Source organism: Nematolebias whitei, chromosome 12, assembly GCF_014905685.2.
Source record: "Nematolebias whitei isolate Nwh7 chromosome 12, NemWhi1, whole genome shotgun sequence".
Lineage (NCBI taxonomy): Eukaryota > Metazoa > Chordata > Actinopteri > Cyprinodontiformes > Rivulidae > Nematolebias > Nematolebias whitei.
Genome location: NC_056509.1, coordinates 37,324,070 through 37,340,706, shown reverse-complemented (window position 1 = coordinate 37,340,706; position 16,637 = coordinate 37,324,070). Strand labels below are relative to the sequence as shown.

General features: G+C 39.9%; 1 protein-coding gene across 1 annotated transcript in view; it reads left to right on the top strand.

Annotated features, from left to right (window-relative positions):
- Window positions 1–14,031: 14,031 nt before the first annotated feature.
- The window catches only part of LOC119418261, a 4,159-nt gene continuing 1,553 nt past the window's right edge, over window positions 14,032–16,637 (top strand). The window contains exons 1-8 of the mRNA XM_037685523.1: window positions 14,032–14,068; window positions 14,204–14,247; window positions 14,348–14,381; window positions 14,489–14,512; window positions 14,682–14,711; window positions 14,879–15,050; window positions 15,901–16,007; window positions 16,151–16,325. Of these exons, the coding sequence (XP_037541451.1) occupies window positions 14,236–14,247; window positions 14,348–14,381; window positions 14,489–14,512; window positions 14,682–14,711; window positions 14,879–15,050; window positions 15,901–16,007; window positions 16,151–16,325 (554 nt within the window). The 5' untranslated portion in view covers window positions 14,032–14,068; window positions 14,204–14,235. The remainder of the gene's footprint in view (window positions 14,069–14,203; window positions 14,248–14,347; window positions 14,382–14,488; window positions 14,513–14,681; window positions 14,712–14,878; window positions 15,051–15,900; window positions 16,008–16,150; window positions 16,326–16,637) is intronic.

The window sequence follows — 16,637 nt, the reverse complement described above, 5'->3', positions numbered from 1 at the left end:
TGTATATTTAAGGATCACTGTGGCAACCCCTGAAAAGGGAATAATAAAAAGAAGATTAAGTGTTATGTATACCCCACCAGAGACACTATCTGCTGCAAAAGTACTACATTGCAAAACAAAACAATAATAAAATGATTTGCTTGAACCTCTACAATTTCTTCTCTTTTTTTAGGTTGACATGGTTCAGGGTCCGCGTGTTCTGGTTCACTTCTGATAGCTTCATCTTGTCCCTCAGCAGGACACACTGTAAGTTTTTAAAAAAGTAAAGATCAAGAAACACGATTCTCTCAATGTCTTCAGTTACCTACCAAGAACCTCTCACATCCATTCTATAACTTGAATTCTTAGTCTTTCTGCATCCTGACTGCAGGGGTGGGTGCCACTGTTGTTTAAACATTCCTATGTCATGAAGTATTTAAAATCAGACTCTTGGAAATGCTGAGGGTTTATCCAGACTACCATCTATGGTCATAAAGCAAGAGTCAACCAGTGTGTACTTTCAATAAGTGGAAAAATCTTTTATCTGTACTGGTAAAGAGGGAGACCAAAAGGGACCTTTTGTTGTCTACAGTTGTGAACATGATTAGTAGGGTCTCAATCTGCTTCTAACAATACCAATCTGAAACTATAAATGTAAGACACAGGTGCCTGTTTTGTGTGGCTGTATTCTTTGGAGGAGAAGAGTATGCAGCCCTCTGTCACTCAGAACAAAAAGTAAATTCTAATATTGTTTGACCCTTGATGACTGGCTTATCAGCTGCTTTAGGTTTCCAAGGACAATCCTGTTGGATCTGTGCTTGGAGTTCCAGCCAGTCTTGGACCACACCACAGCATGGAGCTGTGTGCTGCTCATATCCATACATACTGCAGGTCTTTCACTATACACGTCAATAAATGTAACCAAATGAGTATGTGTCTGTTCACAGTTTGATGCTAGGTCACAAAACACTCAGCTCTCCATTTTTGATGAGACTCATGACCATCTATCCATCCATCCATCCATTATCTTTACCCACTTATTCCATTTTGGGTCACGGGGGTCACTGGTGCTCATGTCCAGCAATCACTGTGCGAGGGGCAGGGTACACCCTGAACAGGTTGCAAGTCCATCACAGGGACACATAGAGACAAACGAGACAAACAACCATTCACTCTCTCACTCACACCTAGGGACAATTTAGAGTTACCAATCAGCCTAACATGCATGTTTTTGGTCTGTGGGAGGAAACCGGAGCACCCGGAGAAAACCCACGCATGCACAGAAAGAACATGCAAACTCCACCCAGAAAGGCCCCTGGACCGGGGTTTGAACCAAGGACCTGCTCGCTGAGAGGCAGCAGCTCTACCAGTTGCGCAACCGTGCTGCCCCGAGACTCATGACCATGTTTCCATATTGATAAGCTTTGTTCATAAGGTATACTCTTATTATTATAGGGTACACATATTCTGCTGCTTGGAACTTTCACGATTTTGGGATTGCCTGTCCAACTTGGAGTGTTTTATGCCAGCATTTTAAAGTAACGTTATCTGAGACCCTGCATCCCTGGTCTCATACGAGGACATTGCATTATTGTCTCTCTGCAGCATGATACCTTTTTTTTTTGCCAACTTTGACCTATTGGCCTCATTATAGGAACTACTAGCATCATTTAGTTATCACATGACAACAATACACTCATTTTAGTGAAAAAAAGATGGTGGGGATCCCAACAAAAAGTTTCTACAGCAACTCTCATTAGAAAAATGGGCAAGGTAAAAATCCAAATCATATTTTATGCTTAAAACTAGTGTATTTATGCAAAGTTACATCTTTAGCTTCACATGACATGTAAATTTGATATTCTTTTTGCAAGTGTAGGAATGTACAATGTCAATGAAGACAAAGTCCTTGTTTGAGGACAATGGGGCTATGTTTTGTTTGTTTGTGTTTGTTATTTGTTTGTTGATTGTGCCATGTGGTTGGCTAAACCTGGGAGTATTTAGAAGAGTTCACAAATGTAAATAGTTATTATAAGTGATGTATTTGGTCCCAAATTTTGGTTAGGAGACTTGGTGTTCAAACATCTGTCTGAAACTGTGGCTGATGTTACAAAGATGCATTGCGATTGGTTCTTCATAGCCATACCAGCTGTGGATCACATGCTGAAGCTTCTACCCTGAGGCTGTTAGACTCATGAATCTCTAACTAGAATAATCACTGTGAAAAACCATATCATGTTGCTGCTGATCTGTTTCATGTTGCTGCTGATCTGTTTCAATATTGATGTGTTCATGCGTGCACATCTGCTCAGACTCATGTTCATGTTTGTGCTGATGTTCAATGTTTTATGTTATGAGTGCTTAGTGTATATTTAGTTGATGTTTTTCTTAGTTCATATCTTAGATGTTGTTACTGTTTTTCTTATACATTTTATTGTTGGATGTAACTGGGACCCCGTGTACATAATTTCGCTCCACCACATGTACCACATGAGGTGCGAATGACAATAAAGGAACTCTGACTCTGACTCTGACTCTGAAGAAGCAAGTGTACCTGACTGGCACAATGAAGAAGAACTGGGTCCCCAAAGCAACTGAGGAGCTGCCAAGTTACCTAACCCTGAAATGGCAAGGAAAAGGTGCTTTAGCAACAGAAACAAGTGCAGATGGGGAGCTTTGTGTAGTCTAGTAGTATGACAATAAGCCACCTGATACGTTTTCTGTAGCTCATGCAAAACAGTCTAAAGGTGCCTGCCAGCAATGGTCAAAGAAGGACAAAAAATATGTGACTGTTACACGGCCGAGCATTGTGCAAGAGTGCAACACCAAGATTGGTGAGTTTGACCTGTCAGACAGCATGATAAGTTACTACAGAACAAGTGTCTGCACTAAGAAGTGGAAATTTTGCATGCTGATACATTTCACTGATCTTGCTCTTGTCAACAGCTGGCTGATGTGTCATCAAGATAACCTGAAAAATGGCACCTCCAGAAAAGCTATCATGAAGTGTCTTGAGACATGGTAGTGGCTCAGGTATTCCTGAACACATTCTTAACAAAAATGCTCATGTAGCAGATGCAGAGTGAGAGAATGCACAACTTCCACAGTCAGGGAAAAGATCTCAGGTCACACGGGTCCAACATGTCTCTGTCCATGCATGTTCTACTGCTCATCTCCCAGAGATGACTGACCTGAAAAGTCTGATGTGTTACAGCGGGCAGGGCTGCCCTGGAAAATCTCGTGTGGTGTACTAAATGCAATGTGTTCCTCTGCTTGCAGAGTGAATGCAACTACTTTGAAGCATTTTACAAAAGCCTATAAGGCTGTTCTGGAAGGACAGTCTGTTTTCTGCTCAAGTGTTTAGCACTGAAATGTTTGAAAAGCCATGTTTAGAGTTAGAAGTACTCACTTGTTTGCACTTTTGAAAGCTTCTTAAAGGCCAGTTGGGCTGCTCTGAAAAGGCAGAACACTTGTTGCTGAGGTTTTTGCACTTTCATTTTTATAAAGCAACATTTAGAGCCCGAGGTGCACACCTGTATAGACTTTTGAAAGTTTTCCAAAGGCCAGTAGGGTTGTTCTGGAAGGGCAGGCTGCTTTTTGCATAGGTTTTCTGCTAATTAATGCTTTGGGTAGCTATGCTAGTTGTCTGAAATACACCATGTATTACTCTTTTGTTTTATGCCCTAATGTTTGCAATCTGAAATAAACTGTTTTTATGTTTTCATCTAATTATGTCTTTATTGTGTCCTTCAGGAAGATAGCCCCAGTGTTCTCATATTGGGACATTGATTGTTTTTAGAGAACTGCATTGCATAAAGCTGACATTTTGTTTTTAGAGTATATGAAACCTTTTGATTCCAAATTGCAAAGAAAATTGTGACATTTCCTCATTTGAAGACATAATTTTTTGCTAAAAACATTTCCATGATAGATTCTAAAAATTAAAAATTTTAGGTCCTATCCCATGTACCTTGGAGAATGAAAAAAATGCACTGCTTGGGCTGCTCTGAAAAATGAGTTGTAGCTGTTATGGTAAAACTTTAAAAGATAACTTTTTGCATAATCATATAAAGTATTGCAAGATAGGGGAGTGGTGGTGCAGCTGTTGGAGTAGGGAAGTGGTGGTACAGCTGTTAGAGAAGGTGGGCCTGTGATCGGAAGGTCGCTGGTTCAACTCCTCGAAGCGAAAATGTCAAAATATGGATGGGAAAGGTGACGTGCACACACCTGCCTCCACTCCCATTTGCCCCAATATGGGCCCTTGAACAAGGCCCTTTACCCCCACTATCAGCTCCCCCAGGCACCTTAGATGGCATCTCTCTGCTCCACACAGAGGGCTGTGGAAGCTCAGTGGTTGCATCAGGAAGGGCATCCAGTAAAAAAATGTTCAAGTCTTTGTACAAGTCAGTTCGCTGTGGTGACCCCTGAGGAAGAAAACAGCTGAAAGAAGAAAAAATATATAAAGTTTTGCAAGATGTCATTTTGCTGTGAGTGACTTCCATCAAATATTTGCTTAATCTTTGTAAACACTGACTGAGTTGTATCCATGTTTTACAGTCAGTTTTATGTAGCAGCTATATTCAAGCATGCAATTCCAAAAGTTAATCAGCAAGAAATTAAAAATGGCCTGTCTGTGTGATTGTTTATACCATAATTTACACCTTAGATTCACAATGTCCTGCACACTTTAAACATTTATATAAGTACATAGTCACTTAAAAAAATATATATTAAGCTTTCCACAAAACTTTTCATCAAGAATTCAATCATCAATTTTGATTTCATCCATCCATCCTTTATATTTTAGCCCCTTCCTCCATTTTGGGTCATGGGGTTGCCGATGCTCATGTCAGAGTTAGTCAGAGTCAGAGATTCTTTATAGTCATTCGCACCTCATGTGGTACATGTGGTGGAGCAAAATTATGTACACAGGGTCCAGAAGAATATAAGTAATAACAATAACAGTAATAACATCTAAGATATGAACTAAGAAAAACATAAACTAAATATACACTAAGCACTCATAACATAAAAACATTGAACATCAGCACAAACATGAACATGAGTCTGTGTGAGCAGATGTGCACGCATGAACACATCAACATTGAAACAGATCAGCAGCAACATGAAACAGATCAGCAGCAACATGAAACAGATCAGCAGCAACATGATGTGGTTTTTCACAGTGATTATTCTAGTTAGAGATTCATGAGTCTAACAGCCTCAGGGTAGAAGCTGTTCCTCCTTCTAGTGGTTCTACACTTAATGCTCCTTAACCTCCTTCCTGAGGGGAGTTGGGCAAAAAGTGGGTGTACTGGGTGAGTGGGGTCCTTCATGATGCAGGTGGCCCTCTTCCTGCATCTAGAGGTGTAGATGTCTGTGATGGTGGGGAGGCTGACTCCGACAGATTTCTGTGCAGCCTTCACCACTCTCTGCAGAGCTTTTTTTTCTGCAGCTGTGCAGCCTCCATGCCACACGTTGATGCTGGAGCACAGGATGCTCTCCACTGCACACCTGTAGAAGGAGGTGAGGACTGAGCTTCCCAGCCCAGCTTGTCTCAGCCGCCTAAGGAAGTAGAGTCTCTGATGAGCTTTCTTGATCAGGCTGGTGGTGTTGTTGCTCCAGCTGAGGTTATCATTCATGTGTACACCCAAATACTTGTAGCTGGAGACCCCTTCCACCGCAGATCCTCTTATGTTCAGGGGGGTGTAGATGTTTTTGTTCCTTCTGAAGTCCACAATCATCTCCTTTGTCTTCACATTGATGTGAAGGTTATTCTTTTTGGTAAGTTTATCTCAGCAACTACAGTGACAGTTTTTCATTTCTAAAACTTTATAGTACATTATGAACACAGAAACTCACTAACTAGCAATATTGACTATATTTTACCACCTTCTTCAGTCCTAAGTGAAGGTAAGACACCAGTTTTTTAGTTTGTTTTGAAGAATCACTTTTAATTTCAGGCTGTTTGTTTAGTTAAAAGCTCATACACTGTAGCCAGTTTTTCTGCTAGACAGAAGAAAAGTGATTTGGTAGTTCATTCTTACATTGAAAGCATTTAACCTTTTGCTTTGTATTTCAGTTTTGGAAATCATTATGAAAATGTATTTTAAGTTTGTGTGTTAGGATCCGTAGGACCGACTCCCTCTACTGGTCATGTTTATGATTTACAGGTGCCACCAGGAAGAGGAACTCCAATGGGTGATTCTGATCAGCTCATCAGCTTTACCCTTCTTAATGAACTGACATCAGTTCACCATTGGAGCGTTGAGTCACAATTGTGACTAAACCAACAATCCCTGGAATAATCTTTGTTATTCCGTTACTTACCTTGATCCTGCTTCCATTGCAGCCTGGTCCCGTTCTCCTTGCGTTGTTGACCTGTCTCTGATTCCGTTTACAAACTCTGAGTTTCACTACTGCAAGACAAACAAGTGTTCAGACTCTGCCCCTGCCTGTCCGCTCCTGACGTCTCTATTTCTGCTTCTCTGACCTCTGGACCTTGATCATTAAAAATAATTATGAAGACAGCCTAACAGAAGTAGCCCTAAAACAATAAAAGCCGATAAATTTTAAAACTAGATGCTATAACATCCATCCATTTTCTCTCACCTGCTTTGTCCTTTTCTTCTTCTCTGGATGGAAATGTGTTCAATTTGCATTTAGTTTGACTCTTGTGAACATATTTTTTATTTGTTTAACTTGATAGAAGCTGAAGATCTTTAAACTAGGGATGGGGACGATCCGGTATCAGGCTCCGATACCAGCATTATTTAAGTATCGGATTTTTCCGATCCAACCTGCTGAGATTTCCGATCCATAATGTATGTCTGTGTCTGATGAAACATCTCCACATGTGATTCCCTGCCAGCTGCTCTGCACGATGGCTTCAAACTATGGAATGAATTTCCTGAACGGAGGCTTGTCTCATGAACCCAGAGTAATAAGATCCGCCTCACATTCAGGAAATCCATTTCATCGTTTGCAGGCAGCTAAAACGTGAGGACTGAGTCAGCATCACTGTGGCTAACAGCTAACCAACTTTTCATCGAAACATGTCCCCTGTGTGGAAGTGTTTTACACTAGAAACACCACAAAACAAGACAGCAATGTCTGCAGAGCCATAGCGCCACATTAAACCGCGGTAAAGTTAGTTTTACGTTGGACATTCGAGCTCCGTGGCTTCAGCGGTGCACTCCTCTCGCTCAACCCGAAGCAGGCAGCCCTACCCCGGCCAGCCGAGCCCAATCCGCCCTGCTCTGTCTGCCCATCTTTGCACTCACCATGCTCCATAATATTCACTGCTTTTTTACTGTTATTTATGAATGATATTAAAATGTTCCATGATCCTTACTCTATGTAGTACCCAGTCTTCATGTGTCTGGTCAGTGAAGTGTCAGAAAGAGATAGTTTTTATTATCTTCAAGGTGATTGATATGATTAAAGTGACATAAATTTGGAGAGTCCTTGAGAGCTGCTGCCTTCCAGATTCCCTCCCGTTTCTGACTGCAGCTGGGTTTTGATAAGCTAGATAGGGCAGGGAAGGTCTGAGGGGTGGCAGCTGAAAGTTTCTACAAAACTGATTATTTTCTGTTCATGAAGCCAAAACGGGTCAGGGCCTCAGACAGGTGAAAGCATCTTCTAATGCTGGCTGTTCTCCAAAGCTTTGTAAATAAATATGACGAAGCCTACACCTGGTTGTTTTGGGAATCTCTTTTTTTCCACGACAGCATTCTAATAAACCAGGTAAAGTATTAAGCACATAAAATTAAACAATTTGGCTAAGCTTCTCTAACATATTAAACTATTAATAAACACAACTTTAACAAAGCTTGTTACTAGAACAGGAACATTCAAAATACTCTGAAATTTAAACTAACCCACGGTCCCCTGTTATTTTACAGCTAGAGCCCCACTATAGGGTTTGTTTGCTGCAGTCAGAACCAGACATCTGGCAACTGCAAGGACCACAAAGTTCACTTTGGCTGCCTCTGTCATTAATAAAGTTCTTCATCAGTTTGAATGTTCCAAAAAGAAAAGAATAAACTGAATGCTGGAGTTTAATCTTTCTGTGCTGTTTCTTTTTCTCATTGATAGTATTTCCAATATATTATATAACCTAGTAAAATAGTTATTTTAAAAGACATTGTCCTTTGTTTGTTATTGAGCCCTCTTTTACTTTTTGCTGTGATAATAGGCATTATGCACTTTCTCTATTTTATTTTAAGATTATGGTATACCTTTTTCAGTAACTATGGGGAATTAAATCAAATGTGATGAAAAATTCAATTTTTTTTGCCTTAAAGCCTATTATTGAATTTATATTTTTTTCTGAGAAGTATAGAAAAAGGTCTATGGTTGTAATAATATGATTGTATCTGTTTTTAAAAAATATATTTAGGTGCTGACGTTTGGGTTGACGTGCAAATACACAGATTTAATTATTTAATCCTTCAGAATTCAGTCACGGGCGAGGGTCCATTTGTGAAGGCTTCAGCTTGTTCCTCAGAAGCACAGACGGCGTGTTTTAAAAGCACTGGAAAAATAAAATAAACATGATTTATACCATACTACTGCTACTACTTTATTTATAAAGCACTTTAAAAACAACCAGAGCTGCAACAAAAGGCTGCACATGTAAAATCAAGAACATTTAAAATATAAATCAAAGGGGGAAAAAAACAGTAAAGAAAAAAAAAAGGGGCAAATCTCAGGCTGAGCCAAAAGCCAAATAATAAAATTGAGTTGTTTTTTTTAAGCTTTTTTAAAATAGACATTAAAGGGGCTTTTTTGATGCAAAAGGTCATTCAATAACCGAGGAGCTGGACATAGAAGAGGCAATAAGGACACCTAGTGATGAAACAGTGACGTGCAAGAAATTATGCAGTGGAATCAGGCTGAAAAGGATAAGCAGCAGGTTAGACTTGTAAAATATAGGATTGGTAACATTCTAACAAGTGAGTATAGTCTGATGGGAAGATGACTTTGAGAAGATAATGAATATTAAAAAAAATAATGGAAAAAAAGAGTAGAGGCCAAATCCAGGGAAAAAAAGGAACTGTCCAGATGACCCGACTGAACGTTGTTGGATTTCTTTACCTGGATTACTGAGCATAAACTTTGATGAAGTAGAGGCCATAGAAACTGGGAACCAGAAAGTGTGGAAGATTAGTGAGGATGAAAATTGGAAAGCTTATAAACGGACGAAGAATCGGAACATTGTAGGACCTAGTGATGAACCAGTAGATGTATGGAAATGTCTAGAAGAGATGGCAGTGACATTTTTGACTTGATTATTTAATGGCATTTTTTGAGAATGACAAGATGTCTGAGGAATGGAGAAGAGTGCTGGTGCACATTTTTTGAAAAAAGGTAATGCACATAGTTGTAGCAACTTTAGGGGATTTAAGTTTATGAGCCACACGGAGATCTGGGAGAGAGTTGCGGAAGCTAGACTTAGACAAGAGGCGACTGTGAGCAGCAGTATGGTCTCATGCCACAAAAGAGCCCCGCAGATGTCATCTTTGCTTTGAGGATGCTGATGGAGAAGTACAGAGAGGGTTGGAAAGAAGTGCATTGTGTCTTCATAGACACAACTGAGGGAGACGTTGTGGTGTTGTATGAGGAAATCTGGATTTGCAGGGGACTACAAGAGATCAGTACAGGACATATATGAGGACAGCAGAACAGTGCTAAGTTATGCTGTGACAGATAACATCAAGGTGGAGGTGGGATTGCATCAATGATTGGCTCTGAGCCCCTTCTTCATTGCTCTGGTGATGGATCCGCAAACAGATGAGGTGAGGCAGGAATCCCCGTGGACTATGATGTTTGCAGATGACGTGATCTGTGATGAGAACAACGAACAGGTGGAAGAGAACATGGAGATGTGGCGGTATGCACTTGAAAGAAGAGGAATGAATGTCAGCCAGCAGCACGGTGGCCCAACTGGTAGAGCTGCTGCCTCTCAGTGAGCAGGTCCTTGGTTCAAACCCCGGTCGAGGGGCCTTTCTGGGTGGAGTTTGCATGCTCTCTCCGTGCATGTGTGGGTTTTCTCCGGGTGCTCCGGTTTTCTCCCACAGACCAAAAACATGCATGTTAGGCTGATTGGTAACTCTAAATTGTCCCTAGGTGTGAGTGAGAGCATGAATGGTTGTTTGTCTCGTTTGTCTCTATGTGGCCCTGTGATGGACCTGCGACCCGTCCAGGGTGTACCCCGCCCCTCGCACAGTGATTGCTGGACATGGGCACCGGCGACACCCGTGAGCCAAAATGGAATAAGCGGGTAAAGATAATGGATGGATGGATGGATGAATGTCAGCCTAGCGAGATGTATGTGTGTAAATGGGAGGGAGGCCGGTGGAACAGTGAGGCTACAAGGAGCAAAGGTCACAAAGGTGCAGGACTTCAAGTACTTGAGGTCCACTGTCCAGGAACATAGGATGTGTGACTGGGATGTAGAGGTCAAGAATGTGGATCTGTGCTTTTTTGTGATTTTATTGTTTTCCTTTGGATTCTGTTGTTTTCCTGTCCAGTTTAGATCTCTTGTGTTTTTTAATTTCTTGTGCCATCTCCCATTTACCCTCAGTACGCACCCTCAGTCAGCCTGCCACCCTCACCTGCCCCCAATCAATAATTAGCCCAGGTGTTCCCACTTTCAATCTCATCCAGTTGTGCATATATACATTCTTTTGTCTCCACCTTACCAGCAGTTCATTATTTTGAAAACCTTTTAGATGTCTCAGTCCTCCTCGTTCTCCCTCATCCTACCTTGTGCCTCCTTGTGTTTACCCTCCTGAGTTTTTGTAAGTTGTTGTTGCCACACCAGCCTTTTGTTTTCTTTATGTTAAAATACTTAAACGTTATTTTACTGGGGCTCTTCGTGTCTGCCTATTTTTTGGGTCCAACCTAACCAACTGTGATAAAGAGAGTCCAGGCAGGATGGAGTGGATGGAAAAACGTTTTTAGGAGTGATCTGTAACAAAAGGGTGGCAGCAATGGCTGTTTGTGTGATGAATGGTTACATTGCAACAGCAACAGGTTAGGAAACAGCAAACTGGTTTAACACAGTTACAGTACAGTGCTTTGCTTGATGCTTTTGCTGGCTTAAGTCCCCACATTCCTGAAAGCAGTAGCATCAATTATGACAGCTTAATTTGTTTTTGAATTTAATTTATTCAAATGAAGCTGTTTCACAAACATAAGGTGTGAAACACTCTTCTGCTGTTTTGATTAGGAGCTGGTTATACTGGCACAATTCCACAAATTCCAACTTGTTTTTGTGCTTACTGTTTATCTAACAAGGTTAAGTCAGGTCCTCTGGATGGATTCTTCTTTGATGAAAGAAACATTTGTCCAGAGGACCTGACATAACCTTGTTAGATTTTTCTACTTGGATTATTGAGCATGCATCAGGACACAACAGATCAGGTTGGCAGGCCTCAGACTGCTTAAGTCTTTCGGCTGAAAGACTAAACGTTTCTTCCAAAAAAGAAACTGTCCAGATGACAAGACAACTTTTTTGTGACACTACTTCCTGTTAAGTTCTTCTTTAAAAAGGTCAACAGTGGCAAACTGATCAGATTTCTTTTAAGGCAGTGAGTTTTGGTGTGTTGATCATGGAGTCAGCAGACTAGAGGTAGAGGTAGCAGAGGTTAAAGAAAAAAGTATCTAGAATGGTTCCTTGTGGTACTCCCAGGCTACAGACTACATAGGATGTGTGACTGGGATGTAGAGGTGAAGAATGTGGATGCACAGTCCCATTATCTCCCATACCATAGGGCAGGGGTGTCAAAATCACTTACAAAAGGGAGCCCAAATTAAAACCTTTTTCACGCTAAGGGCCGATTTCAGAATCTACATTAACTCAAGTTAGATACCCAACATCTTTTCTTGATTGCAGGTTCCTCAACAAGAGTTTTTACTGGTCTCATTTGGCGTTTTCTGTTGCATTTTTGACATCATAATCAAAGATTACTGAAAAAAATTAAAGTGATAAAAGTATTTTATGTTTAAAATAACATCTTGGGGGCCAGATTAGATGTTAAGGAGGGCCACATTTGGCCCCTGGGCCTGGAGTTTGACACATATGCTATAGGGGGTTGGGGACATATCAAAATCCACAGTGACAAATGATGGTTCACTTCTGAAGGCTTCATCTTGTTCTTCAGAAGTACTCTATGTTATTGTTGTTGAAAACAGTGAAGAAACCTTTTAATATTTTGTATCCAAATTATGACTCCAAGCCATGATGCCAGACTCACACACCATGGATAAAAGCAGAAATTATACCTTATTGTTAACACTTATGGGCATGATTTTCAGGGGATCAACCTGCTAATGAAATACAAATTTGAAGGCATTTTTGACAAGACAGAGTTGTCTGTGAAGTTTGGACATTTGCTATGAGGCAAAAGAGTAAACATCTATGTCACTGGGAACTGAAATATTGCAACAACTTTCTGCAGGACGGAGTGAGAATAATGAAGCAGCAATAAGTTTTCTGTAGTAGTCAAACTTGAACAAAGACATTGCCAAGTGCTCATCATATTGTCACAAACTTCAAAACTATTTGCCATTAGCTCCTCTTTATCCAAAGGAGTTCCCACTGTATCCTTTGCATTATGTGCACATTTACTTTGCAAAATCATGAGAGATCAAAAGAGTCAAAAGATTCTCATGAGAGACCGTGCAGTTGCGTTCCCCACCTTTTCATCTACAGTTTGGGAAGCAGCAAGCATGTTTTGATTGAAAGCCCTGCTTGTCTTTTGCACTCTAATGCTCTTCAGTAATGAGGTCAACAATGGCATTATAATGAGAATTCTAATGAGCCATTAGATTTTTTTTTTTTTCGTAAATTACAGCGTGTGATGAACCAATCGTGGAGTCAGAAGGTTGAAGCAAAAAGGTGTCTGAAAGTCCAAATAGCATTGTTTTTAGGAATAGGAAAAAAAGAAGGGGCTATATTGATCAACACATTGATTTGCATTTAAATTTTTCAAGTGATCTTAAAAAAAAATCTGACATTTTCAGTCTTACGACAGTTAATCACATTCTGTGCAGACAGAAAACACCATCCAGTTCTTTCTTCAACAGCACAAAGTTGCTTAATTTCCCTAAGCTAAATACTGTTAACTTGGTCCAGATGACCTGACTGAAAATTGTTAGATTGTATACCTGGATTATTGAACATGGACTGTTTTGGTTTTGAACCAGTTCGGCATGACTGTTGACGAGGAAGAGGGCCGGTTCCAGAGAAGGGGGCGTGCCAAAGACACCATCTTAGCACCAACATAACTGGTTTGTTCCACTTTGGAGTAAACTGTTTGGGGGAAGAATCAGTTTTGTGTTGTGTGTTTCCTTGACTGATGAAGCCTTCCGGATGGAAGGTGAAACGTTTCAGCAAAAAAGAAACTGTCCAGATGACCTGACTGAAAATTAATGGATTACATACCTGGATTATAGAGCATGGACTTTTTTTACAGTTAACTTGGGCTTTGGAGTGACATAAAGAATATTTTAATCTCTGGCCTATTGGGGTTTGGATGTGAAGGGCAAAGGGCTAAGTAAAAAGACTAAAACTGAGGTTTTCTTGATAGATATAACAAATAATTGGTGGCTCAAAATTTGCACACATATGGAACCATTACTGAAAGCTATGAGCCGAGGCTACATGTCATGAGAGGTTAGAAAATGCTTTGTAGCAGCTTCTGCTGGCACAAGTTCACAAATTCCTGTTTGTTCTCTGTACTCTTTAATGTGTTCCCATAGTTGTACTGTTTTCCTGCATCAACTAATTGGGAGACAGAAAAGACATGTTGAACATGGGCAGCTTTCTCTATAATGGTACCTGTATACCCATGTAACCAGTTGCGTGACACAATTTTGTGGAAGAGAACAACATGTGCTTGCTGGAAGGTGTGTTCTGGTTCATCCAGATTCAAATTTCTTACCTTCACAAACAAAAAGTATTTTATCACAAAACATCTGATACAGTTACAGGGTGGGATTTGTGACTATAAAAGGTTCACAAAGCCAGAAGTCACTGAATGAAGAGATCCTCTCACTGAATCCCTTCTGGTTTTCACAGGTAAGTTTGTCTCTAAACTTACTAAACAGAATAAAATCATTTTAAAAGTATCCCAACAGAACTCACATAAAGATTTATTGTGTGAAATGAAGAAAAGAAACATCAGATATTGCTTCATTTTGTATTTGTTTGCAGCAGTAAAGAACAGATATCCAGTTTCTGCAATCATGATCAAACAGGTAAAGTATGTGGCTTTGTATATCCAATATGTGAAAACAAGTAGAATTTTGAGTATTATATTATGTACCATATATTTCAACATTTGGTTTTCTATCACAGCTGTGTTTTGCCCTTGCTACATTTTTCCTGCTTGGTATGTTCGCCTCAGCAAGTTCAGTGCAAAACTACTTTTTAAAACTCAAACGGTACGTTATTGCCACAGAAATAACTAACTAGCAATATTTTGATTTCATTTACCAGCTTCTGCAAACCTAAGAGAAGGAGGTAAGACACCATTCTGATTTTTGTTTTATATTTATTATTTCGGCTTCTGGTTTGTCTAAAAGTTCATTAATTTGGCTGACTAAACTGTCAGGACAATACAAAGAAAAAAGTGAGCCTGTACTTTTTTGTGTTTGAGTTTTAAATGTTTTGCTTTTTATTTTCCACTTAGCGTTACCCTGCGCAAATCCTGCCTATGTTCGTAAGTAACATATATTTTGGAGTAGTTTAATGTGCCTTACATCACTTTTTTTTTTTTTTTTTTTTTTTGCTTGGTCAAACTATAAACAAAATGTATCAAATTAAAAAGAAATGTTTAAACTTTTCTAGTTTCTTGTTTACTGATTTACCTTAATTTGAATGTTTTAGAGGCCTGGACTCAGTGGTTTGACGGGGATGACCCTTCTGGTACTGGAGACTCGGAGACCCTCGCTGATCTTCATAATGAGAATCTTGGGAAAATCTGCAACATCCCTAGAGATATTGAGGCGCAAACTTTATCTGGCCAGAGTGTGGCTCAAGCCGGCGAAAACATTTTTAGGTAAGTTGCAGGTAAGTTGGATAACTAAACTTCTCACCCCGTCTCTAAAGGAGAGTCCAGCTACCCTGCAGAGGAAACTCATTTGAACCGCCTGTATCCACGATCTCATTCTTTCAGTCACTACCCAGAGCTCATGACCATAGGTGAGGGTAGGAATGTAGACCAACCAGTAAACAGAGAGCTTTGCCTTACAGCTCAGCTCTCTCTTCACAACAACGGACCGGTACAGAGTCCACAATACTGCAGATGCTGCACCAATCTGTTTGTCAGTATCACGCTCCAGTCTTCCCTCACTCATGAACAAAACCCTGAGATACTTGAACTCCTCCACTTGAGGCAGAACCTCACCCTCGACCTGAAGAGAACAATCCACCTTGCTCCAACTGAGGACCATGGCCTCAGATTTGGAGGTGCTGATTCTCATCCCAGCCGCTTCACACTCGGCTGCAAACCGCTCCAGTGAGAGCATTTACAAGCACATTTAAACAATCCAAGGTGATCAAAGTATTGTGCTATAAAATTCTAAATTACAAACCAGAAGATAAACAATTTCCCATTACATTTCAATAAATTAAAAAACTAAATAGAAAACATGAAATATAAACAGTTAAAATGCCAACTGCAAAAAAAAAAAAAAAAAAAAGTTAAATCCTCTATCTGTGAAAGAAATGACCAAGGGAAGCTACAATTAAAAAGTGAAGTGAAAAATTGCCTTTTCAGTACAAACTTAATGAAGATGAGCATAGTTTAGTATTTTGTTGCCATAATGTTATACGAAGCTAGACTGAAGAGGTGATAACAAATGAAGCATTTATTTCCTTTATTCTCTCTCTCTTTTTTTGTTTTTCAGATATGACACAACTTCAGGATTCATCTGCAGAAACGGGGATCAACCTGACAAATGGTGCAATGATTACAAAATTCGCTTCAGCTGCTCCCCTGCTGCCTGTGAAAATGGTAAAAGTAGCTCTACATTTAAAATCAAGCATTTACGATTGCTAATGAAATAATATTTACATAATGGATTCTTTGTGTCCAGAAGCACTTATCTGAAAATTTGCTTTAACACAACATTTTACATTTGTGCTTTGCTATTCCAGTGTGCTGGACTAAGTGGTACAATCGAGACAATCCCAGTGGAACAGGCGACTGGGAGACTCTGAGTGACCTGCAGACAGAATACCCCGGGCAAATTTGTGCTGAACCCCGTTACATTGAGGCTGCTACGGTTGTTGGTGAGACCGCAGCAATCCAGACAGGAGATAACATCCTTTTGTAAGTTCTACTTAAAACTAAAAATGGTGGTAAAAGCTTTTACTTTATGTTTTAAAATCTCATTTAAGTACTTAGTGGAAGCTGATCTCAGATGATAAATCAGGCAAACTGCACAATGGGCACAAAAAATGCTTACAGATAAAAAATGTAAACCTCCAAGGAGGATACAATATAAATGCTCTGCCTCATTTCTACTTCTTGTCTAAACAAAGTTTTATTTTGTTTAATAATTTATCATTATAAAGATTGTTGCATTAAAATGAAAACAAAAACAAAGAATACTACATTTGGTCTGGCTCAAGTTCTCTTACA